Source organism: Euprymna scolopes, chromosome 40 (genome assembly GCF_053919585.1).
Source record: "Euprymna scolopes isolate OS-2025 chromosome 40, ASM5391958v1, whole genome shotgun sequence".
NCBI lineage: Eukaryota > Metazoa > Mollusca > Cephalopoda > Sepiida > Sepiolidae > Euprymna > Euprymna scolopes.
In genome coordinates, this window is record NC_136521.1 from 2,229,268 (window position 1) to 2,254,665 (window position 25,398).

Below are 25,398 nucleotides of genomic sequence, written 5' to 3' on the forward strand. Positions count from 1 at the left end.
AAAGCAGGAAAACGGAAGACAATTCCACAGGCGAACAGTTCTAAGAAAGAAGCTTTGTTCATGGAATCTACGTTTAGGTTTAGGCACAGATAAAGAGTGGGGGGAATTATTGATAGTGTTTACAGCTAGACGAGTGTTTATTGAGAAAGTTTGGCGAGGGGGACCATATATTGAAGCTCAGTCGAACACTTTCCGTGAAAATAACGATACATCAGAGACAGACTCGCAACATCTCTTCTGTGGGATAGAGGTTGCAAGGAAGAGAAAAGGTCATTTCCTACGAGGCTACGAAGTCTATTTTGAACTCTATCAAGGCAGGCCAAGTCCTTTCTAGCAGCTCCTGCCCAGATGTGGCAACATTACTCCATCCTTGGACGTACCTGGCTCTTATATAGATAGAGAATAGCATCAGCAGTGAGATATCTACTGGATCGATAGAAAGATCCCACCATTTTACTAGCGGCCTTGGCAACAGATTTGATGTACGTGTTCCATTTAAAATCAGGAGTAATTTCATATACATTTTATAAAGGGGAGAAGAAAAATGTGAGAAATTTGATGCAGAGAGTGTAACAAGAGTTTATCAATCAGTATATGAATTGTGCAAATTTAACATTTGTCAGCGTATTAATAAAGGAGTTCTCGTCTATTAACCGAGACCAAAAAAGTTAAGTGAAAAAAAATAAAGTGCAGCATTTAAAGAACAGATACTACACTTTGAGTTGAAAACAGAAATAACAAAAATTAGGCACAAGGCCACTCAAAAATTGGGGAGGGGTGTCTATGGTCATCCTCGTCCATGTACCTTTGCTAGTTTATGCTTGATTCTAGCTAAAATTCTCATTCAGCACAATACCTCAAGCACACCCAGGGTTGTCCTACCTAAGATTCCGAAATCATATTGTGTGTGTGTCTGTCTGAAAGATCTTGAGTCCTTGAAACAATTGTTAGACGTTAAGAACAAACGTTAAGAACGAAAAGATAAAGTGAGACGCCCCTCATCAAAATGAACATCTATTTTTTTTCTGAAAATAAAACAAAATCTATTTGGGTATCAATTATAAAACATTCAGTAAATGTCAGATTTTAAATTTTGATTTAAAACGATTTCAGGGGTAAAATATGAATATCACCTATAAACAGAATTCCTATATCAAAATAAAATATTCGAATCTGCGGATAGCTTGATGCATATTTATTAAATACAAATAAACTCGTCTCTCTGCATTTCTTAAGACCTATTAAGCTCAAGTGTTTAGTCTTTTCATTTTCTAGAATAGAAATTATCTAATGGACTTCGTATAACATCAAATGGAGTTGCTAAACATTAAGTTTCCTCGCAATATACGAGGTTTCTTCAATGAGGTTCCAGACCTTTGTGGACAGCCATTTTAAATTGTCCAAGACCCTTGAAAATTCAGTATGTTATTGTTATACATCTTATGAGATAACAGCTTTAGCAGGAATAGGAATGCATTCCACTAAAGCCTGATTTCCCCAGTTGGTAATTTTTTAAAATGTAATCTGAACATGAAGACACTTTAAAAGAACGATACGCAATAAAATTATGTGTTGAACTTAGAAAAATGTCACAGAAACATTTGGAATATATCAAACTACTTTTAGGCCATCTTGCATTAATCGAGCATCAGTTTTTCACGATGATGAGGAATTGAAGGAAGGCAGGGAGTCTGTGAAGGAGGATAGGGGTGTGGAAGGAGTAAGCAAGTCAGAACACAGAAGTTTATTGGCCACATAAATAATTTCACGGATAATGGAAACCATATTCCTATAGAGACAATAAGTGCACATCTTGATGTCAGTGTTTAAACATTACAAATAATTTATCGCGACAAAACTAAAGATGCGGACAATTTGCGCAAAGTTTGTCCCAAGGGTACTCAGAAAAGATTAGAATGAAAGATGCCGTCATTATCAAGATGGGCATTAAAACAGCTACTTACTCTCCTTTTGGTCAAGATCAAAGTGTAGTATATGTTCTTCAGATGCTGCAGGCTATGACTAGCTATGACTAGCTATGACTAGCAAAGACCAGATGTGGGGGCAACCCCACATGCCTGACCATTAAGCAGCTCCCATTTCCCACCTCTCGGGAGCTGGTCCCCTTTTTCCCTTCCCCCTCCCTTCACTCCTCACATTAAAAATCGGCCTTGTGCCTAATTTGCTCGGTGGGGGAGCAAATAAATACTATCTATTCTTCAGATGCTGCACTTCTATTTCTTGTTCTCTTTCAGTGGAGGAGAAATCCTTCACGACTGAGACAATTTTTATTTTTGTACCTTTTCTCCACGTTAAAAAACGACCCTGGTGTCTAACTCTGTCCCGTGGGGAGGCATAGTAAATAGGTACTCTCCCTATAATCCAGACATTGCTCCCTGTGACTTTCGGTTATCCCCTAAGCTCAAGGAATACCTTAGAGGCTGTCGTTATGAGGAAATGAAAGAAGTTATGAGGAGAGTAATTGACAGGCTTACACGAGAGAACTTCTATGTGACCTTCCAGTATTTGTTAGAACGGTACATGTGCATTGAAGCTGAAGGAGATTACTTCTAAATCGAAAAGAATTTCATCTGTTTACTATCAATAAAAGTGTCCATACGAAAAAAATCTGGAAACTTTTTAAGGGCATCTCGTACATGTTTTTAATGGGACATAACTGTTGTGCAAATCTCCTCTGAATCAAATTTATTCGCCCAGGAATAGGTACATATTTTGATCTAGATTATTGACACAAATCGTGACAAACTGCATAAACGTATATATGCCAGCAGCATAAAATCTAGGAGGAAGTTACACAGGAATGTTAAGTTCACAAGCGGTTTCTAGACCCATGCGTATCTCTGTCGAAGGAAGATGACGTCGCTAAGTTTTTGCAGTTCATGGTAGCCTTTTTAAAGCATGTTCTCAATCAAATACAAAGTAAAAATATATATTTCTAAACAAGAGATATCGCATTGCCCCCAAGGTGCAAGCCTCTGTCGCATCGCGTCAGTAATACTCAAGATATACATAGTGGCCCTAAATCTTCGAATTAAAACAAAAATAACATATTTTAAGTGCTTTTTAATCATTAACAACCTGCACATGGGTAACCTTCTTAAAAGCTGCACTCGAACAAATAAAAGGAATAAACAAGTATTTCTGAATAAATAAGTTTCGCATAGTTTTCTATGTGGCACCCTCTGCAGCATCGTCTCATTAACACGCAAGATAAACTCAGTGGTTTAAATCATCGAATTAAAATAAAAGTTATATAAAATTGGAGAAAGAAAAGTCTGATTTTTAAGAAGAAAGAAACAAAACAACACACTGAAGATGGAGTATATCTCTGAAATATATTTTTGATAAATTTCAAACAACTGAAATATTTGTTTATTTTCCTAATATTACGTTGTGATTTGGCTTTCAAGCGCACTTGATGCGTATTTTATTTTATTCAAATTAAAACAACGTTTTTGTATGAACTCAGACCCTTAACGTTATCCTCACCTTGCCTACGCACAGTTCAAATATTTCAAAATACAACCGTTAGATACAACGCGCGGCTCTTTACAAACAGATTTTTTCTCCAACTTTAACACATGGCAAAGAAGAAGAAAAGGTAAAAGAAACAAAACGACACACTGAAAGTAGAGTATATCACTAAATATATTTATGTTATAAATTTCAAACAAGTAAAATATTTATTTATTTTCCTAATATTACGTTGTGATTTGGCTTTCAAGCTTATTTGACGCGTATTTTTATTTTATTTAATATAAAATTAACAATGTCATTAACAATGTTTCCGTGGGTTTCCTCAATCACATACAAGGTTTAAACAAGTATTTCTGAACAAATATGTCTCGCATTGTTCGTTATGCACATGCCTCTGCTGTATGGCATTGTGTGACACTCAAAATCAACTCACTGGTCCGAATCATTAAATTAAAATAAAAGTAATATGAAAATCAAAACGGCCAATAAAAAATTCAAAACAGCAGAATTGCAAATTATATCCTTACACAATTGATGTACTACAGTCCTGGAAGAAATTTTGGAGACATTAATTTATTGCAAAAAGTTCAGGTTTGCAACAAGTCTTTTTTTCTGTAAATTGATGTTGTGTTTGTGAATTAGCTGTCCGCAATTCTACGTGATTGAAGTTGAACGCCAACCACAAAAATAAGCAATTACACCTGCTATACTATTACTTATGTTCGACGAAGTTTCGTTGGTTGATTGCTGCTAAAATAAAATCGAACAATTGTACAATCTATATATCTATAACAGTCAAAATGTCTGTCTGTCTGTCTGTGTACACTTCCCTACCAAATAACTCTGTCAATTTTCTGTCTACAGACTCGAGATTTGACATAAGGGGTATTGAGATTTTTTAATCGGTTTTCGGACAGATATGCTACTGTCAAGGTGTAAAAATTCAAGGATTTGGCTTTTAAGAACTCTACCAAATTCCTCCGCAAGTTTTAGGTCAAAACACTTGAAATTCTTTATATAGGTTACTTGGACATGGATTTTAATTTATAATTTGATTAGAGCCCAACATAATAAATGTTATGGAGTCATAATCCGGGTCAATTTAAAAAAAAATTGACCTCTGCGGTCTCTACCAAATTACTCAGTAAATTTTTGTTATAAACATTTGAAATTTATCATAAAGTGTATTCAGACATAGGCAAGCCTGTTAATCCGTTTTTGGTCGACAATTAACTTCTAAGTAGTTAAAGTTTAAACGATTTTACCTTTGCGGTCTCTAGCAAACTATTAAGTTATTTTTGGTCTAAACATTTGAAATTTTACATAAAGGATATTCAGACATACAGCAAGCTTTTAAATTAGTATTTGGACGAACATTTTGCTGGCAAAGGGTCAAAAATTACAGAGGTGACCTTTGCAGACTTTATTAAACTCCTCAGTGAATTTTGGGTCCTAAACATCGGAAATTTTAGGTATAGGTTACTTTGACACAGGTGAAAAAATTTAATTCAATTTGAGCCCAAAACAATAAATGTTAAGAGGTCAAAAGTGGCGTCAAATTTTAAAAATGTTTACGTCTGCGGTTTCTACCAACTTTTCTCTATGGTAGTTGAGGAACCCTATTATATAAAAAGACATTACCGTATATAGTCACACATTTTAATATATACATATGCACATAAAGTTATGAATAGTACATAGGGTCCTAACAAAGCCTGGCGAAACTGCCAGTTAGAATTAAAAATAATTTAATTCAGAGACCAATAGCGGGGAGCATTCTATGGCCTCCTAAACAGAGGCCTACAACTAAAAATTACGTCACCTGCCAAATCCACATGTAAAGTCCAATGGTCAAGCATGACGTAACTTTCTGTGACTAAGCCTTATATTTACGAAGGTCATGTTAATTTATATATATATATATATATATACATACATATATATATATGTATACATATATATATACATATATATATATACGTATATATATGTATATATATACGTATATATATATGTATATATATATATATGTATATATATATACATATACATATATATATACATATATATATATATACATATATATATACATATATATACATATATATACATATATATATTATTCCTTAATTGGAATTCATTTTTTGAGATGAGCATTATATATTAATTTTTATTTTTATTTCGGACTATTAGTCTCATCTTTATTAGTTGTTGTTTTTGGATCTTTTTTTTTTTAAATTAATATATAATGCTCATCTCAAAAAATGAATTCCAATTAAGGAATAATATATATATATATATATATATATATATATATATATATATATATATATATATGTATATATATATATATATGTCACGTATGTTGTTTGAAATATTGGATACTGGTTTATATCATTTGAAAAGAGGTGCTTACTTTCTTAGACAAGGGTAGTTGTTATATTCTAACTTTAACTGGACCACCATTAATTAAATTAACAATTGAGATGGTTTATTTAAAAACAAATTTTATTTATTGTGAACATTACATATTTTGTTGTAATCTATAAATTTCTTGTCAGTTATTTAGATTAAATGTTTCTTTTGGTTTCAAATGTGACGTTGAGAGTTTTAAAATCAAGTTACGCTTTTATTCGATATTAATTTTTTTTATTTTAATTAGGAGCCATGTTTTTTTATAATTTTACGTTGATAGTGTTAATTCAAAATACAATTGAAAGAAATTGGATTTTTTTTCTTTATCGCCTTCTAATATATAAACAGCTATATGTCTGTCTGTTTGTCTCCATATTTTTAAGCTCTAGTTTCTTCCGAAACCAAAAGTTGCAGTATGGCCCTATGGCTCCCAAATGATCGGATTTTTCCATATTGAAATAGATGACGGGTTCATATCGAATACCTGTATAACGGGGATGACAGAGATAACGACGATGGGTTCAATTCTGAGGGGGTTTTATATATTTTTTTATTACATTTTCACCCCAAACAAGTCAAATTGCTACTTTGGTGTAGGGGGCTACTATTAGGGGCAACAACTACTGGGGTACTATGTAGGGATTTTGGCAGCAAGATGTCGGTTCACGTTACATTTGAACTTCTGCACGCCACTACTGTTGGGGAAGCAGGGACCTGGAATGGAATTCCAAAGTCTAGCGGTTCTAGGGAAGAAACTATTGGAGTAGAAAGATATTTTACATCTAGGGATCTCTACAGTGTGGGGGTGGGATTTAGCAGCCTGTCGGGTTTGTCGAGGATGCTTACGTCGTAGGGGCACAAGTGATTGCAGTTCGTCATAGCATTCACCACTAAAATACTTGTAGAAAAGGCAGAGGGATGCAACATTTCGTCGATGGGACAGAGGCTGAAGCTTAGTACAGGGCCTATCAGGTTTGTGACTCTATTTTGAACCTTGTCAAGGAGCGAGAGACTAGTAGCAGATGCACCAGCCCAAATGTGACAGCAATACTCCATACATGGGCGTATGGTGGCCTTATAGAGGTACAGGATACTTTCGGGTGTTAGTAGTTGTCTAGCACGGTAGAGAGAGCCCACCTTTCTTGCAGCGGTCCTAGCAATGCCTTCAATGTAATTGTTTCAACTTATGTTTCCTGTGAACGTTAGGCCAAGCAGTTTGAAAGATGTACTCTCAGATAAAGAGTCGTTGGGCATGGCTGTAGGTGGTAGAGAGGGTTTCTTGTAATTATATATAACAGTTCTTCTAACACAAATAGAATGATAGTGACATTTATATATATTATATCATGACGACGACTGTGACAATTCTTGGGAAGTTTATATTAATAGGGACTGGGAGATATGATTAACAGTTTTTAACACATATCGACGGAGGACACATAATACTTGGAACGGTGTTATACAAGAGTTCGTTTATAGAAGAATATACAAACACATTTACCTTTTCGGTTGTAAAGACGACACGAAGACAACACAATAACACAATTATTGATGATTTCTTTATTCCTCAATCGGCCGATTTATGATGTCAGGAATTCAAGCCTTTTCTACTACATGGTCTACTATTCACCCTTCGCCTCTATGGAGTGTGATCTTCTCTGATTTTCTGATCCTCTCCAACATCGAACCTTCGATTCCTATATTGAGAAATTTTCTTTGTTTATGATGTCAATTATTTTTGTATTTTTAACGAGGAACAATATGGAGTACGAAGCGCATTTAATAAGTTTCCAGATTTCTTTTTGTACATGCATTTAAAATTTTTGTAGACTCTGGAATATGTGTTGTGTAGCGGGTCGGGGGTTTGTATTGGAGACACATTATCGGGGACGATAACAGAGATAAAGAAAAATTCTGATGGAAATTCCGAGGGGAAGGTATTTATATATTACATCACGACGGCGACTGTGACAATTGTTCTTGGGATCTCATATTATTAATAAGGACTGCGAGATATGATGCAAGTTCTTTACACAATCAGAGGGGAGGGCATATGATACTTGTAAGGGGGTTATACAAGAGTTCGTTTCTAGATGAATATACAAAACACATTTAGCTTTATTCCTCCTTCTCAACATTAGTTAAGGTTTGTTAGTTTTAATTGTAAACGTTAATTATCACTTGTAAATTCTTTTTCCAAAATATTTTAATATTTTCTTGCAAAAAAATGAACAGTTAATTATATTTCTCATATAAATTGTGACCTGTGTTGTGTGTTTTTGTGTGTGCTATAAATGCCTGCATTAAAGAACGAAGCGGGCCTGGAGACGAAGGAAGACGGTTTCAAACCAGAATGCCACCAGAGTTAAGACGTCATCTTAAGAGAATGAAGGAGCCACACAGCCACATCCAACATCTTAGGTATGCTTTCCGCTTGATACTAAGACCCCATTGACTGACCCATCGTCACATCATTATGGGGTAGTTTCTAAGACAGTGTAAAACGTGGGTCGGTTCCACATCACTGACTGGCTACTCGTCTTATAGTTTTACATAATTCTTTTTAGCTAGTAGACTGTTCCTTGGACGGGTACATAATATTGAGATCTCCCAAATTACACAAGCAGTATCAATGACAACGGATGCCGCTGTAAAATGGATTCCTATGGGAATCACGTTGGTACAGTTGCAACGTCTCAAACCTTGAATGTTACAGCTTGTTCTTGATTTTGATTCAAACTAATGGAACCCAAATACTTTTTTTTTTTTTAAACGAAGACTCTATAATAATATATACGAAATCTGGACAAATTAAAATATCATATTAAAGCGTACTTCATACCCAGGAAAATCCAGGCGCCCACTTCTAGCTAGTTTAAAGTTAAAGTGTTAGTTCAGTTTCTTTATTTGAACCTTAGTTGTAAGTTTGTTTCTTTTTTACACAGGAATCACCACTTATCAAGGCCCGGAGGCCACTCGAGGATTAGGGTTAATGGGTATAAATAAGTCAATGTGATTATATCGTAGTCTATTTTGAACTCTGTCAAGGCAAGATAAGCTGCTTCTAGCTAATATGTGGCAAAAGTACTCCATCTTTGGTCGTACCTGGCTTTTATATAGGTAGAGAATTGCATCAGGAGTGAGATATCTACTGGAGCGGTAGAAGTATCACACCGTTTGTCCAGCGACCTTGGCAATGAATTTGATTTGGGGGGGGGGGTTAAGTCGATGTAATTTTAATAACTCGTTCAATTATTAAATTTGACCATGACCATTTAAAATCCAAATTGTAATTTAACATTTTTTTAAATTTTACTATTCTTTATTTGAGTTCATCAAAAGACAAGGTTAATCCATCGTTTAAATTTTAGATTTTAAGTTAAATTTCATTTTTTTTAAATAGAATTCTGATATCTTTTTTTTTTTTAGATCAATTTTCTAAATCTGACTCTTCATTTTCACGTAAAATGTATTTAATCTAATTTTCTTTCTTTCAGTATTCCGTTGGCCGTTTAGAATTTCAAATATTTGCTTTTATAATTTGAAGATGAGTTTATTAATCACATTTAATTTTCAAAATTTGACAATTAGCTTAGTTAATTTTACTTTCAGTATTAATTTAGCATTGGACTTTGAAATTGTAAGGGAAGTATTTTTATTAAATGTTTTATATTAAACTTTTAAATATTCTTATTCCTTTGTTTTTTTGCTGGGGATGGGGCATTCTACCGGATAACAAACATTCTCCCATTAGTTTAGGTAATCCAACCGAGAGATATTTTTAAGATTCTAACCATCCCTCAAGTGATATTCTTTGTATTTCTCTTGAACTTGGTTCACCAGGTATATTCGACAGATAGTTTTGGAAATTATTTTCATTGCTCCTGTAATGACTAATATAAGTGATACCTTCTTAAGATTCCAGTGTCTTTTCATCTCATACGTAAGTCCTTGGTATTTTGTTATTTTCTCCCTCTCCTCTCTGTTAAGTCCAGCATCATTAGAGACGCTTACTTCAACTAGGGTTGCTACTTTCTCCCTCTTGTCCCATATCACTAGGTCAGGCTTAATATCCCGATTTTCTAGATATGTAGCTGTAGCAATTTCGTAGTCATAGTCGATGGTGCATGACTTATTTCCAACTGTTATTTCTGGTAAACATGTTCCCAAGATTAGCTAATACATTGGATATTCAGGTTTTTACAGATTTCCAGTGGAGATATTTACACGGTCCATTGTGTCACATTTTATAATAGCCTTCCCCCAACAGGACTTTACAACTGGATGTCAGATGGCTCACACTCTCTACTTCTGCACTTGTTGTTATTGCTGAGACTACTCATCTTTTTAAAAAGATTGATCATCAAGCCTTGATTTTCTGATCGTAGTGAAAAGATCCTTTTTAAAGCCAATCTACAGAGCTGGCTTTATCTATATATTCCCGTGATAGTTCACCCAGGAAATACTTGCCACGTTGTTGGTTAGTCCATTCTTCCAGTTTCCTGCAATGGAAGATCTTAGTGTATCTTTGTCGACTCTTATTGGTTATTTTCGTTGCGGGCTAGCTTTTTGTTTCCGTCTCATTTGTAAGTCAATCTTGTGCAAAATGTTTGGCCGATTTTGTGATGGAGGTAGTTCTACTGGCTCTGTTTTCTTGGTGTTCATATACCATTTTAAACTTTCGATTCTGGAGGCTCATCAGATATTGTCCACATCTCACAAAAATAGCTTGATGTTGATGCTTAACCTCTGATAAACCCAATATATCCTCTTGTTAGATACAGAATATATTATAATGATAGGGTATGTGATATTGATATTGATGATAGGGTATGTGATATGTGATATTGATTTTCTAAATCAAAATTCCGTTTTAAAAAGTAGAAAGTGGGCTGTTTGTAATTTTAAGATCTGTTAGTCAAAATTCACGTAAAAGACTAAGGTTTTAAATTGAGTATATTTTATTTAATCGTCTGTCTGTACCGTTTTTATTTGAATTTTACAGTTTTCTACCTCGATATGTTAAAATAAATCTTAAAATTATATTAAGTAAATGACTTGGTATATAAAGTGACGTTATTTTATGTTTTTTTTTTTAAATTAAAAATGAACAGTTTTATTAAGAATGTACTAAGCTAAATTTAAGTTAAAGTTTTTAAATATGAAGAGGATTTTTTTTTCAAATTTTACTTTGTAGTTAGTGTCTTTACTAAAACGTAAATATGTGCTTAAACATTATGCATGTAAACGTGACTGTTTAAAATTCTAAAAATATGTATGCAGGCAAATATTCTTTTTTCAGTCACGTACATTGATCTGAGTTAAAATAACAACACGTTTAAGTCGGAATAATTTGTATGTTGTCTTACAATAAACACGTTCGCTTTTGTGCAACATGAGTCCTTGTTTTTTTTCATTAGCAAAAAATGACACACGAACAAGGTGGCGATCAAAAACCAAAAGCCATGTGTCCAACAAAAAAAATCCGTCATTTATTACTTCACCTTGGAACACTAAAGCGCCTAAATCTGACCAATCTGTTTATTCCTGTAGAATTGATTATATAATGTTATAAATTGAATTTAAAAAATATTAATGCTACAATATTTTAAGTTATAAATTGTTTATATTTTTTACTAGCATATCTTGTCCTTTTCTTGTCCAGTTTTAACAATTTTTACTTTTCCATGTTCAAGCTTAACTATATTACTTTCCATGTTCTCATTTTTCTATTGTAATCCCTGATTTTTCCCATGCTCCAAATAAATTTACTTGTTTTTTGTCTGATTTCAGCCTTTTTTTTGGCCGCCATTCACCTAACATACACATATGTAATAACAATGTACGACACTCGTCTGCTTTCAAAAAATCCTCCAATTATCTCCCTTTCACTCTTTCATTCTCTGTTTCACATTTTACTTCTCTTTTCGCGACACTGGCATAATATTACATTGATTGCTTATTAATCTAATGGTATTCGACAATGAGGCTACATCCAAGGGAGGTCACCTGCATATTATAACAATGATTGTATATTAATCTGATGGTATTTGAAAATGAAACTACATCCACGTGAGGCCACTTGCGTAATCTAATGTAGTCGACAATGAAGTTAAAATTTAATTAGTAGCAACAGTAGTCGCTGTAGTGACGTTGTTGCTATGAAAATATGTCATAAAAAGCGGCGCTCACCCCCTTATACAGTTTTACGATTTTAAACACCAGAAAATTTGTTTTACTGAACGAAAATTAAAACTTTTATTTCACAATATTGCTGAGAAGGTGATCTATAAACTGTAATAATTTTTTGAAAGTTGGTCGAAAACTGAGTCAGTGGTGAAGCTTTAAAGCAATTCTAAATGAGCAAAACTGACACTTAACCATAGATTCCAACATGGTAATGTTTGAATATAGAATAGTGTGTGTTTTTTATTTCTTTTGTGCGTCACGCTTACAGTCGAGTGACCGGCTTTTTATTGTTATGGACTTCTTTTTCTTGTAAAACAATTTTAACGATTATAGATGATGGAACTCAAATAATTTTAATTTAGCGAAGTAAAATAATTTTAATTTAGCGAAGTTAAAAAAGAAAACAGAAAAACGAACGTTAAAACTTAAGCGAGGGGTACCCGGGCGGTGGGGGGGGGGGTAATAAAAACATCGGAAAAAAACACAAAAAAACTAATATAAGGCAAACGAACGATGATTAATGTAAACTCGGAAAAAAAAAGAAAACAGAAAATCGAACGTTAAAACTAAAAACCAAAAAAAAAAAACACGTGAAAAATGGCTTAAATAAGCCTGTTTCGGTATTAAAATTAAAAAAATCGGTGGGTACTCGGGTGTTTTTCGGTGTTTGTTTGTACGATCGGGGTGGGGTCGGGTTAATGAATGCCTAAGAATAAGCGAAGTAAAAAAAAAAAACAGAAAAACGAACGTTACGTGAAAATGGCTTAAATAACCTTGCGTCAATATTTAAATTTAAAAAATCGAAAAAAAAGACATCTCACACCACGATTCGAACCCCAAGCGTTTAGATAATGACCCAACTCTCTAACCAATTGAGCTAACATAACATACATGACATTGTGTCAGTTCTTCTACTATTTAAAGTAAATAAGGGCACGACGTCATCTGACGCATGCGTAGAACCGATCTCGTCATGAGAGGACGGTTTTTGTTGACTCCCCCCTGTAGAAAATTGTTTATTTCAGGGTGAAAAAATCAACGTTTTTGGTCAATTCTTCGATATTTTTCGAGCGAAGGATGGTGCTTTAATATGATACCAAGTTTATGATTTTGTTATCTGTCTGTCGAAAGTTTTTAGCGGACACACAGACACACATACATACACACATTTTCGCATTTATTTATATAGATAAGATATATATCTTATCTATCTATCTATCTATCTATCTATCTCTCTCTCTCTCTCTCTCTCTATATATATATATATATATATATATATATATATATATATATATATATATATATATATATATATGAAAACAATAGGAGTGGGAATTGAAGTCACGGAACTATATATTGGTGAATATAGATTAGTTCATTTATTCAATAAGGGAATACAATCGATTAGTTGGGGGATAGAAGGGATTCTTTATGCCAAGGGATTTCGAAGCCTAATGCTTCTCATCAGAAGAGTAGATAAGATGCTAGGTAACATAGTGGGGATGCGGCGTCGAGCGTTGGATTCATTAGGAACAAATAGACCAAAACAAATTAAAATTATATTTATTTAAATTGCAACTTTTTAATATATAAAAATTGATAGAAAAATAACTATATAATTATATATGCAAAATCTTAACGACAGGGCTACGCTAGGTGTCGCTGCGAGCTTAGGTAAATCCTTTACGGTTTTTAAAAAGAGCTACAATAATATTAGAGCTTCTCCATTTACGCTGAACATCTACAAAATGCCAACATCAATATATTACATATGAATGAATCACCAGTGGAATTTCCACAGGTCCTGCTAGTAATAAAGTAATAGCTCATTTCTTAGTAACGCTTTTGTCTCACTGTTAATTTCCAGTAAAGAGAAGAATTCTGAAACACGTATGTTTTTTGGTCATTCGATAAAAGGAGGGTAGACCTGTAAATTCACCCTTGTCCGTTCGTCTGTTCGTCCGTTCGTACTTTTCTCAAAAACTACGGCTTGGAATTTTTGAGAAATTTTGCACAAACATTAAACATGATACGACCAAAAAAGTTACAGAACGGATTTTCTGGATGATTTTCGGTTGCCCCACCCCCTAGGGGTGCCTTTCGGTTTAGAATGGCTAAAATTGATACTTTTGTGCTCATTAAAAAATTAAAACTTTCTGAAAAGATGTAACTAACTGATTTCTATATAATTGTGTTGTCTATACTTCGCGATAACTCTTGGGGCTCTTTTAGGCCTATTAGAAACATTCAATTTTTGGTACTATTTTACTATATTTGTCCAAGATTTTCTGTGTATGTCTATTTAGCAGTTTTTGCATGGTGCTGAACTCAAATTTTAATATGTTAAGGCCTTCAAGACGTTTGGAGTTAAATGGGGGGGGGCAAATAATGGACTTTGTTATTTCTTTTTTTTTTTTTGCATTGTGCAGAAATCAAATTTATATATGCTAAGACCTAAAACTGCACCGTATGTTCATTTTCACCAAGATTTGACGTACCCTTGGGACATTTGGGAGTAAATGGCGAAAGCCAAATGCTAAACTTAATCATTTTTTATGCCTCGTTCACTGTGCACTCATGGGCGACCATGCATGCTTCACTTGTTTTTCTTATCCCAGTTCAAAACCTAAGTGGTTGGACTACATATCAGTTTTATGAGTTAAAGCTTTTACGGAATACAAAGAAAAAGAAATACACAAATTGGAATTCATTATTTGAACTGAAACAATTTTTTTATTAATCAATCATTTATTTTATCTACATCGAATAATCAAATTGTTTTTTTCAATTAATGAATGAAGACGACATATTGCGTTTTAAACTCGGTCCTTTTTACCAGTTGGTGTTGCAACGGCTCTTCAGATAAGAAGAGATCTTGGGGTGGCTGGCGAATCGGTTGTAGAGAGCCATCAATTTAGGATAGCTGCTGAACATATTCTGGTTCTCCCTGAACATGTTCTCCATGCAGCAGTAGAACATCATGTCACACCACATCATCTGCAAGAGAAAGAAATGAAAATAAATATTTTAATTTCCATACATGAACAAAATCGCATTACATTAACATGACTAACAAGGAGTTTTTAAATAAGTATATTCGTTGGAGTTTGCTTATTATTATTCATTTATAAATTTTTCTGAAATTAAATGTGCGTATTTATACGTTTAATGTGTTAGACAAAGTGAATAAATATATAAATACTGATAACTTTATATCTATCTATCTATCTATTTATCTATATATATATATATATATATATATATATACATATATATACATATATATACATATATATATACATATATATATATATATATATATATATAAGTTAAATTGTCTCTGTGAGTGTGTATCTGTGTATGTACATTTCCCTAGAAAACTACTCCGTCAATTTATAGTTTACAAATTCCAGATTTGACGAAAGGAATATTAAGATTTTGGAAAATCTTTTCAATCGGTTTTCGGCCAGAAATGTGGCTGTCAAAGGGCCAAAGTTACAAAATTTGACCTTTTAAAACATTACCGAACTTCTCCGCAAAAACGGTCAATGTTCAAGATTTGACCTTTGCGGTCTCTAGCAAACTATTCAGCCAATTTTGAGTGTAAACGTTTGAAAGTTTACATAAAGGTTATTCATACATGCAGCAAGCTTTTTAATCACGTTTTAGGCGAAAATATGGCTGCTAAGAAGTCAGAGTTGAAAAAGTTGACCCTTGCAGACTCTACCAAACTCCTCCGCCAAATTGGCGTCTAAGCACTCGAAATTTCAGATATATGTTACCTGGATATGAGTCAAACGTTTATATATATATATATATATATATATATATATATATATATATATATATTGTATTGGTATTAATTATTTGTTTGTTCAAAGCAAAATATATAAGTGTGTCCACCAAAAGAGTGCTCAATGTTTAGACAGAGCCAAAATAAGTAAATTTAGTTTACAAAAAAATGGCTACACATAAGCACACATGTTTCAGCGAAAACCCAGTACGGGAATCGCTTCGTCAGGCCAAGCGATTCCCGTACTGGGTTTTCGCTGAAACATGTATGCTTATTTGTAGCCATTTGTTTGTAAACTAAATTCACTTATATATATATATATATATATATATATATATATATATATATATATATATATATATATCAATATAAAGGTTTGAAGATTACATAGGGTCCGAGCAAAGCAGGGTTTAACTACTAATATATATAAAATGAAGAAAAGGGTATTAAATGATAGGATAATTTTTGTCATGCGTTTAAGGGTCATTAAATAATTCTATTAATTTCTATTAATTTCTTGACTTGTAATGAAATAATGAACCGTTGAGGTACTTGTTCATCTATGTTATAAAACTGAACTAACAACATTATTATTTAGAAGCAATTCGTATCATGTGGCGTGGAAGTTGTTTGGTAACTATTTTAGAATTTTACCTAACTATCTAACGAACGAATATACTGTAAAAATAGAATTTAACCTGAAGAGATAAATAAGAAAATAGCGCGATAACATAGATGTAAAAGTATCCTATTATTATTATTATTATTATTATTATTATTATTATTATTATTATTATCAGTATTATTATTATTATTATTATTTCCCGATAAAGACACACATTTTAAAACATACGTATCATCATTATTCTCGATTTTTGTTGGTGTTGACTTTCGGAGCATCGTTAGACAAGATTGATTTTGTCTTATTTTTGGTTATAACTGTTCGCCCATCTTTGCGGGTGAAGACCACGAACATCACTGAAAACGGCAATGATCTGCGTGTGTATTTTTGTGGTGGCTAGAGTAGCGTAATCACCAACCACACAGCTTCTAAGTGTACACTGTTTTATTACAATGGTAAATAGAAATTCAGGACGACTGGAAACAAAGTCATTGTTTCGTAACTTCGCTGATCTAAGGAGAACCAGAGAGCAAGCATATTACGCCGTAATGGTAGCTATATATACACACAATGCACACACACACAAACATATATATATATATATATATATATATATATATATATATATATATATATGAATAAAATAAAGCAAGATATAAACGATGCTTTAGACGTTATGCGAATAAAAAGGAAAAACCTAAAAGAGTAAAAACAAAAATAAAATCAACGTTTCGTCCCTATTTCAGGGGACATCATCAGGATTTCAAAGCGAGGATGTACAGGAAAAACGGTCATATACCACATGCGAAAGAGAAGTTTAGTTCTCTTTCTGTTTTGGAGAGAAAAAAATTTATGATGAAAAGAGAATTTATATCTAGTGTGTGGAGGGGGGTCGGGTTATATACATATATTCATTTTTTTATATGTATATAACCCGACCCCCCCTCCACACACTACACCTTTTACACCTCAAATTAAAAAAGCACAACTTCAAATTAAAAAACACAACTTCAAATTAAAAAAACTAAACTTCAAATTAAAAAACATAACTTCAAATTAAAAAAAGACAACATCAAATTAAATAAACCCAAGTTCAATTAAAAAGCACGTGACATTGTGTTAGAATTATTCATACTCAAACTTTGTAAGGTAATTTGCATAACATCACTTATGCAAATTACCCACTATTACTTGTAGTTGCTCGCAACAATAAAAAAAGAAAAGTTTCTAACAATTAACATTACAATAATTTAAAATATGGAAAATAACAATGGATCTCCGGTAGTTGTGCGATCAAGTAGAGGAGTCAAGAGAGGCACAGTACGTGGTCAGTACAAACGCAATCGAAATTCTCCTAAGCGTCGGATTCTGGAAGCCGCTCGAAATAGCAGGGACTGGACAACTGTCGCAGAGAACTGTGGGATAAATAGGAACACCGCGTACGCCTGGGTGAATAAACAGGCCAAGGGGCAAGACGTGGAGGATAAGCCGCGGGGTGGAAGGCGACATGGGAAAGTGAATCCGGACATGGTCAACAACATGCTTGATATAATCTGAGAAGATCCTACCATCACTCTCAAGGAGTTGGCCTTGAAGATTTCGGAGATGCATGGAATCAACCCCCCAATCAGCGTTACTACCATAAATAACCATCTCGATGGTAGACTCTTCACTGTAAAACGGGTTCACAAGCAAGCCGAGAATGTCAACACTCTGGAGAATAAGGTAAAACGTCGTATCTATGTAGAAAGGGTTATGGCCGCATTGGGAGCTGGTAAACATGTGGTGTATTTGGATGAGTAAAACGTGAACTTATTTTGTACTCGGACCGTTGGACGATCCGCGAGGGGCCAGAGAGTGGTGCTACATGTTCCAGGCTCGAAAGGTCCAAATATTCACATGGTTGCTGGTATTAGTCAACAGGGACTCATCAACTTCACCCGCAGGCGTGGCGCCTACAAGCACCCGGATGTCAACCAATGGGTTGCAGAACTACTCAATTCTGTCTTCGCAATGGGATATGATGCCGGACAGGTAGCCTTGGTAATTGACAACGCCCCGTGCCATTCCCGAGTGGAACAACTACACGACCAGGCAGCTTTTGCAGAAGTGGAGTTTATTCGCTTGCCTCCATACAGCCCGGCTCTCAACCCCATCGAAATGGCCTGGTCAGCCATCAAAGCCGTCATCAAGAGGGATCTACCGAGCGTTATACATGTGCCACAACCGGAAGATATCACAAAAGTGGAGCACCGTCTTCGTCTTGTGGAGACCGCCATCGACCGAGCCTACCAAGTGGTAACTCCTGCCATGTCTCAGGCATTCTGTAATCGGGTTCAACGCCATCACGCTAGATGTCTCAGGGAAGAGGACCTCCCTGTTGGAGAATAAATGGTTTATCTATCATGTAATAAAATTTTAATTTAATTTGAACTTGGATTTTTTTAATTTGAAGTTGTGTATTTTAATTTGAAGTTTAGTTTTTTTTAATTTGAAGTTGTGTTTTTTAATTTGAAGTTGTGTTTTTTTAATTTGAACTTTAGTTTTTTTAATTTGAGGTGTAAAAGATGTAGATATAAATTCTCTTTTCATCATTAATTTTTTTCTCTCCAAAACAGAAAGAGAACTAAACTTCTCTTTCGCATGTGATATATGACAGTTTTTCCTGTACATCCTCGCCTTGAAATCCTGATGATGTCCCCTGAAATAGGGACGAAACGGTGATTTTATTTTTGTTTTTACTCTTAGGTTTTTCCTTTTTATTCGCATATATATATATATATATATATATATATGTGTGTGTATATATGTATGTATATATATATGTATATATATGTATATATATATTTATATATATATTCTTACATACATACATATATGTATATATATATATATAACTTCTTTTTTCTTTTGTTTTTTTTTTAATCAATTTTAACCTGAATACAAGACACAGTGCTCCTTTGAAGTAGGGGGCTACTAATGTGGGACATGAGTTGGCAACGAGTTGGTTAACACCTTTTCGGGATTTCTTCAGATGATTAATAAAGTCTTGTCTCAAGGATTCCATTTCCCCCAAAAAATAATACAAATACATAACAAAACTCTATATTCCAATTTCAGAACGTTGTCTATCTTTATTTTTTAAAATATAGCATGAGAATAACGAATAAAAATTGACAATAAAACTGTAGAGTGTTAATTAGTCTAGTATGTTTTTATTCAATGTTCACCCCAAATAAGGCAGAGTTCCACTTTGAAGTAGGGGACTACCCTCAGGGACATAAGTTGCACGGATATTATGAAATGAGTTGGCCAGCAAGATATATTTTCACCTTAAACGTTAACTTCTGCATTTCAGTACATTAGGGAAACAGAATCCCGGAAGGGAGTTCCAAAGTTTAGCAGTTCTGAGGAAGAAACTATTGGAGTAGAAGGCTTTCTTGCATCTATGGGGTACAAGTGCTTGTAGTTCGTCAGAGCATTCGCCATTAAAGTGTTTGTAGAGCAGGCAAAGGGATTCAACATTTCGTCGTTGGGACATAGGCTGGAGCCTAGATGACAGTTCAGGACCTTAAAGCAGGAGTTAAATCACAGATTAGATAAACGTAGCTGGCAATTTTGCTAATTTCATTTCATTTCCCTTGGTGATATGAGCCATTATTGAAAATTCACAATGTATAAGGAGTATTTGATACTCGAGATATTCATAATCGTACCCTATTTCCAAAATATGAGAAATATTTTTAATCAAGTCTCCCCTGGCTGTTATTTCAGATCAGTTGAAACCATAGCAGCAAGTTTTAGGCTACCATTGTTTCAAGGCCAGAGTGTTTTAGGAAAATATATAAATATTGATATGTAATTTCTCTTTCTGCTTTCAGATGTTTTACTTTTAATTTTATTTGTGTACTCATATTTACCTTTAATCCTGATCCGAAATGGAACACGTACATCAATGGTGGGATTCTTACGCAATTCTCTACCTATGTAAGAGCCAGGAACGTCCAAAGGTGGAGTACTGTTGTCACATCTAGACAGGAGCCGCTAGAAAGCCTTATCCTGCCTTGACAGAGTTCTCCCTGAAAAAACATTGCGAGCCTGCCTCTGCTTTATCGTTATTTTTGTGGCAAGTTCTCCTCTGAGTTACAATCTATGATCCCCTCGCCAAACTCCCACAAGAATCCTTTGTCTAGCTGAAAACACTATCTATAATTCTCCCCACTCTTTATCTGTGCCTAAACATAAACGTAGATTCCATGAACAAAGCTTCTTTCTTAGAACTGCACACATGTGAAACTGTCTTCCATTTGTCTGCTTTCTAGGTGACTACAATATGGTCGTCTTCAAGTCCTACGTAAACAAGTTCTTGATGAGCCGTTCCCCTTAATTAATCCAATTTTCCAAATTTCAACTATTAACGGTTCCTATGATATTGTCCCATTGACTTCTGTACACTCTTTAACCCTTATCCTCGAGTGGGCTCTAGGCTTGGATAAGTGGTGATTTCTATGTAAAAAAAAAACAATATATATTCACCTGGTCACCCATGAAGAACTGGCTTCCGCCATTGCGCATGGACAAGGTCCTCTCCATGAAGGGCATCACGCGGTTGAAGGTGTTCATGTATCTCCAGTGCATGTAGTTCTGCAAAATAGTGCCAAATAAAAATGAATTGAATAATTCGAATACTTATGATTATAAAAATCCAATTAAAAACACATATATATAATTACGTAGCAGGAAGAAGTCGTTTTTTAAACTTCTAACAAAATTTACCATGTGGAATATTTCTATGAACGGTTGTACTAATCAAGGAAAGTTTCATAATTTGGAAAATTTGAAGTTGTTGAAAACAATAACATTATCTCCTATACACAATATAGAGACAACGAAGGAAAAAGTCTTAAACTTGAGTAAAACATTATATATTTTATATATAACTGTAAAATCTGAGTGTTATTGTACAAAATATGCGTTATGTTTCCGGATTTTTATTCAGACGAGGATATATATATATATATATATATATATATATATATATATATATATATATATAAAATAAAAAAAGGAACAAACCGTATTATGTGTTCACCAACGTTTCGTCTTTATTTCGAGACTTCCTCGAAATAAAGACGAAATTTCTATTTGACAATCATAGTTAAGGCTTTGTTTATATATATATATATATATATATATATATATATATATATATATATATATAGATAGATAGATAGATAGATAGATAGATAGATAGATATATTCTCTTTTGTAATTATAAACTTTTCAGAAACGCATTATGTAGGTGCTAAGTCTGCGATAGGTTTAGTGTAGTTTCTTTTGCTTCCGGGAATTTAAACTGCATTTTTTTTTACATCTTTTTTTTTAAAGCCTCTTTAGATTATATATATATATATGTATATATATATATATATATATAGTTTACTATATACCTATATATATAAATAAAGACGAAACGTTGGTGAACACATAATACGGTTTGTTCCTTTTTTATTTTCTCTATTTTGTCGGAATACTATTTCCATTATTTTCATCATATATATATATATATATATATATATATATATATATATATATATTAGTGATGGGGCGATTCCAATCTTTTTCTCGATTCTGACACAATAACCGATTCCGTAGGAAATCTCTGATTCCGTAGGAAATCTCCGATTCCGATACAATTACCGAATTCGATTCCGATTCTTTATAAATCCCTAAATATTTTACTATAAATTTTTATGTTTTCCCGATTACTGTAAAAACGCATCTAAAATGCCCCTGTATTTTCTCAAACGTAAAAACACACTTGTCATTATTTTATTATTAGAGGCGTTTTACAAAAACAAAATAAGATAAGTAATGCAAGGAATCGGTTTTGGCATCGGAAAATAGACTCAATTTTTTCCGATTCCGATACAGATACCGAAACCCCAAAAAGCTCCGATTTTTCTGATTCCGAGTAATCGTCCCAACACTAATATATATATATATATATATATATATATATATATATATATATATATATATATATATATATATATACGTTTTATTTTTTATTACCGTATCTTTCTGTTAAGTTACATTGTTGTTTCAGCTACTCGGCCGTTTTTTTTTGGCCGTCTGTAGCTTCCTCAGCTTTTACAGAAGTCTGAGGAAGCTACAGACGGCCAAAAAAAAAACGGCCGAGTAGCTGAAACAATAATGTAACTTAACAGAAAGATACGGTAATAAAAAATAAAACGCATATTTGCTCTACAACAGTATTGAGCACTTTCTTCAGTTTTTATTGATTACCATTTCCACTAAATATATATATATATATATATATATATATACATATATATATATATATATATATATATATATATATAGGTATTGGGGAAGTGTCCTGTTTCAAATCTCAGAAACAGCTACATGGTAAGCAGCTGAGAATCCTCGTTTTCTATTTACGAAACTTTAGTTAAGGTTTTCACTTTTCATCTAGATATAGTTAAATTCTCTTTGATAAGTGAGGATTGTTGAGAAATCAACGTATGTAAGTGCTAAGTCTATTTCTATTTGACAATCATAGTTAAGGCTTTGTTTATATATATATATATATATATATATATATAGAGATAGATAGATAGATAGATAGATAGATATATTCTCTTTTGTAATTATAAACTTTTCAGAAACGCATTATGTAGATGCTAAGTCTGCGATAGGTTTAGTGTAGTTTCTTTTGCTTCCGGGAATTTAAACTGCATTTTTTTTTACATCTTTTTTTTTAAAGCCTCTTTAGATTATATATATATATATGTATATATATATATATATATATATATATATATATATAGTTTACTATATACCTATATATATATATATATATTGATATAATTATTATAAAATAAGAATTACCAAGTCTACATATATATGTAAATATTATTTATTAATAATTACTACGTGCATAAAAGTAAAGCATCTTAATATTTAAATAATTATTAATTAATAATTAATAAATAATATTTAAATAAAATAAAAAAGTAAATGCGTCCTAAAATGTGGGCGGAGAAAAATATAAACAAAGGGAACATATATCCTTTCTTATAATAAAAACGCTCATGGAGCGGAAAAAAGAAAGAAATTTATCACTAATAAAAAAACAAATAAAAATTCAACAATCTCATATATATATATATATATATATATATATATATATATATATATATATATATTTGTTTAAAGTTTGTTTTTGAAATGTCGTTACATTTAATGTATACCATTTTTGTTGAACGGGTCTAGATCGTATTTTAAAACCAGTCACCGTTAATTTTGCGTTAAGCTCAATGTTCCTATTTAATAGGGGCAGAGCATATATAGTGTAAAATTTTGTTGAAAATTAAAAGACTCACGGTTTTTTTATAACCTTTGTGTATTTCCTGGATTTTTTCCATTATAGCTGTTTCATTGATGAGTTGGCAATTTTACGATTGATGTTTCCATAAAAATATCCTGTCCCCACCCACTTCTTCAGATGTTTATCTATTAGATTTTTACAACAAAAGCTATATTTGGTGGACATCGTAATCGGGTAAAACGATTTCCAAAGCCCTGCTTCCTCACTTCCTCCATCTTTTGGTGTTATGCAAAGATAGTTTTCAGTTTTAACCCGTACTTTATATATATACATATATATATATATATATATATATATATATATATATATATATATATATATATATATATATATATATCTGTGGGTGAGTGAAAAAGTAAAGTCTATAGTTTTATTACTTACATCGTAGTTGCTGCAGTTGGATTCACCACCAAAACCGTAATCGTTCATGTTGTACTGAAAAAAATAAGACAAACGATTACTTAGAAAACTTAAAACAAAACAAATGAATTCTGTAGCATTATATGTGGCAGAAGTCGAAAATAAAAATTTCTACAACATCAATGATTAAAAAGTGATTGAATTAATGTGAAACTTGGCAAGACTTTCTATGTTTTCCTGCAGCGATAGTTCTGTTGTCAAAAACCTTTTCTGTTTAAAATCCATCCATCCACCGTGGCCGTAGCCGAGATATGAACTCACTACACTAGTTTGTAATGGAACTCAAATCTTGTCGGTAGCTGAATCCTTGATGCTTCCCCAGGTCAATCAAGGGTATATATTTATCGTGACGCCATCACTAGATGGGGTGTATACCACGGCTTAAGAGAGTCCCCTCTACCCTCGAGAGTAGAATAGACCGCGCCAGTACCTCAATCTGGTATTTTAACTCGTGTTACATACAGCGTCTTACCTTCCAAATATTGTCACCCATCTGGTACTGGCCAGGCTCAACGTTGCTTAACTTCGGTGACCTGGCGTGAACCGGTGTGTCAACATGATTGTGCGTTTTAAAATAGTTATGTTCGAATTTATTTGACTAAAGTTCTTACATATATTTCTGTCATTCCTCGACCAGTATTATATATACACTTAATGAGTTAAAAAAAAATGTTGTTTCCTTTAATGCTTTATATTTCTATCGTAAGCATAACATTTTTTCATCGAAAGACTTTCATCGATTGCTCAGATTTTTAGCAGAAATTAGCGACAGGGGGGCGCCTGACTTTGCCTGCGCGTAAACTCTTCTTAAGTACGCTATTCCAATTTGTCCAGATCTCGTATATATTATTATAGAATCGTGATTTAAGAAGTAAAATATAATAACTATTTAGGTTCCATTAGCTAGAATCGAAACTGAGCATTTAACGGTGGTGACTTGTCACTGTATCAGCATAAGTCATATAAACTTATTAAAAATTAATTAGGATAAATCTACAAAATGCATTACTATTTTCTCAATTTTGACCATTTTGGACCCTTTACAAA

At 33.1% G+C, this 25,398-nt stretch overlaps 1 protein-coding gene across 1 annotated transcript; it reads right to left on the minus strand.

Annotated features, from left to right (window-relative positions):
• Positions 1-14,841: 14,841 nt before the first annotated feature.
• Positions 14,842-24,363, minus strand: LOC145265688 (S-crystallin SL20-1-like). The gene is made up of 3 exons (XM_080121747.1): positions 24,313-24,363; positions 21,054-21,161; positions 14,842-15,099 (listed from the first exon to the last, which is right to left on the minus strand). Exons 1-3 carry the CDS (start codon positions 24,358-24,360, stop codon positions 14,935-14,937), a joined length of 321 nt encoding a protein of 106 aa, XP_079977873.1. The 5' UTR covers positions 24,361-24,363; the 3' UTR covers positions 14,842-14,934.
• Positions 24,364-25,398: the final 1,035 nt, after the last annotated feature.

What these genes read in the sequence shown, in the direction of transcription:
- LOC145265688 (XM_080121747.1), bottom strand. Translation starts at nt 24,360, where the DNA reads ATGAACGATTACGGTTTTGGTGGTGAATCCAACTGCAGCAACTACGAT. An exon ending in CCAACTGCAGCAACTACGAT is followed by an intron (nt 21,162 to 24,312) that starts GTAAGTAATAAA and finishes ACTATTTTGCAG; the next exon opens with AACTACATGCACTGGAGATA. An exon ending in AGTTCTTCATGGGTGACCAG is followed by an intron (nt 15,100 to 21,053) that starts GTGAATATATAT and finishes TTTCTCTTGCAG; the next exon opens with ATGATGTGGTGTGACATGAT.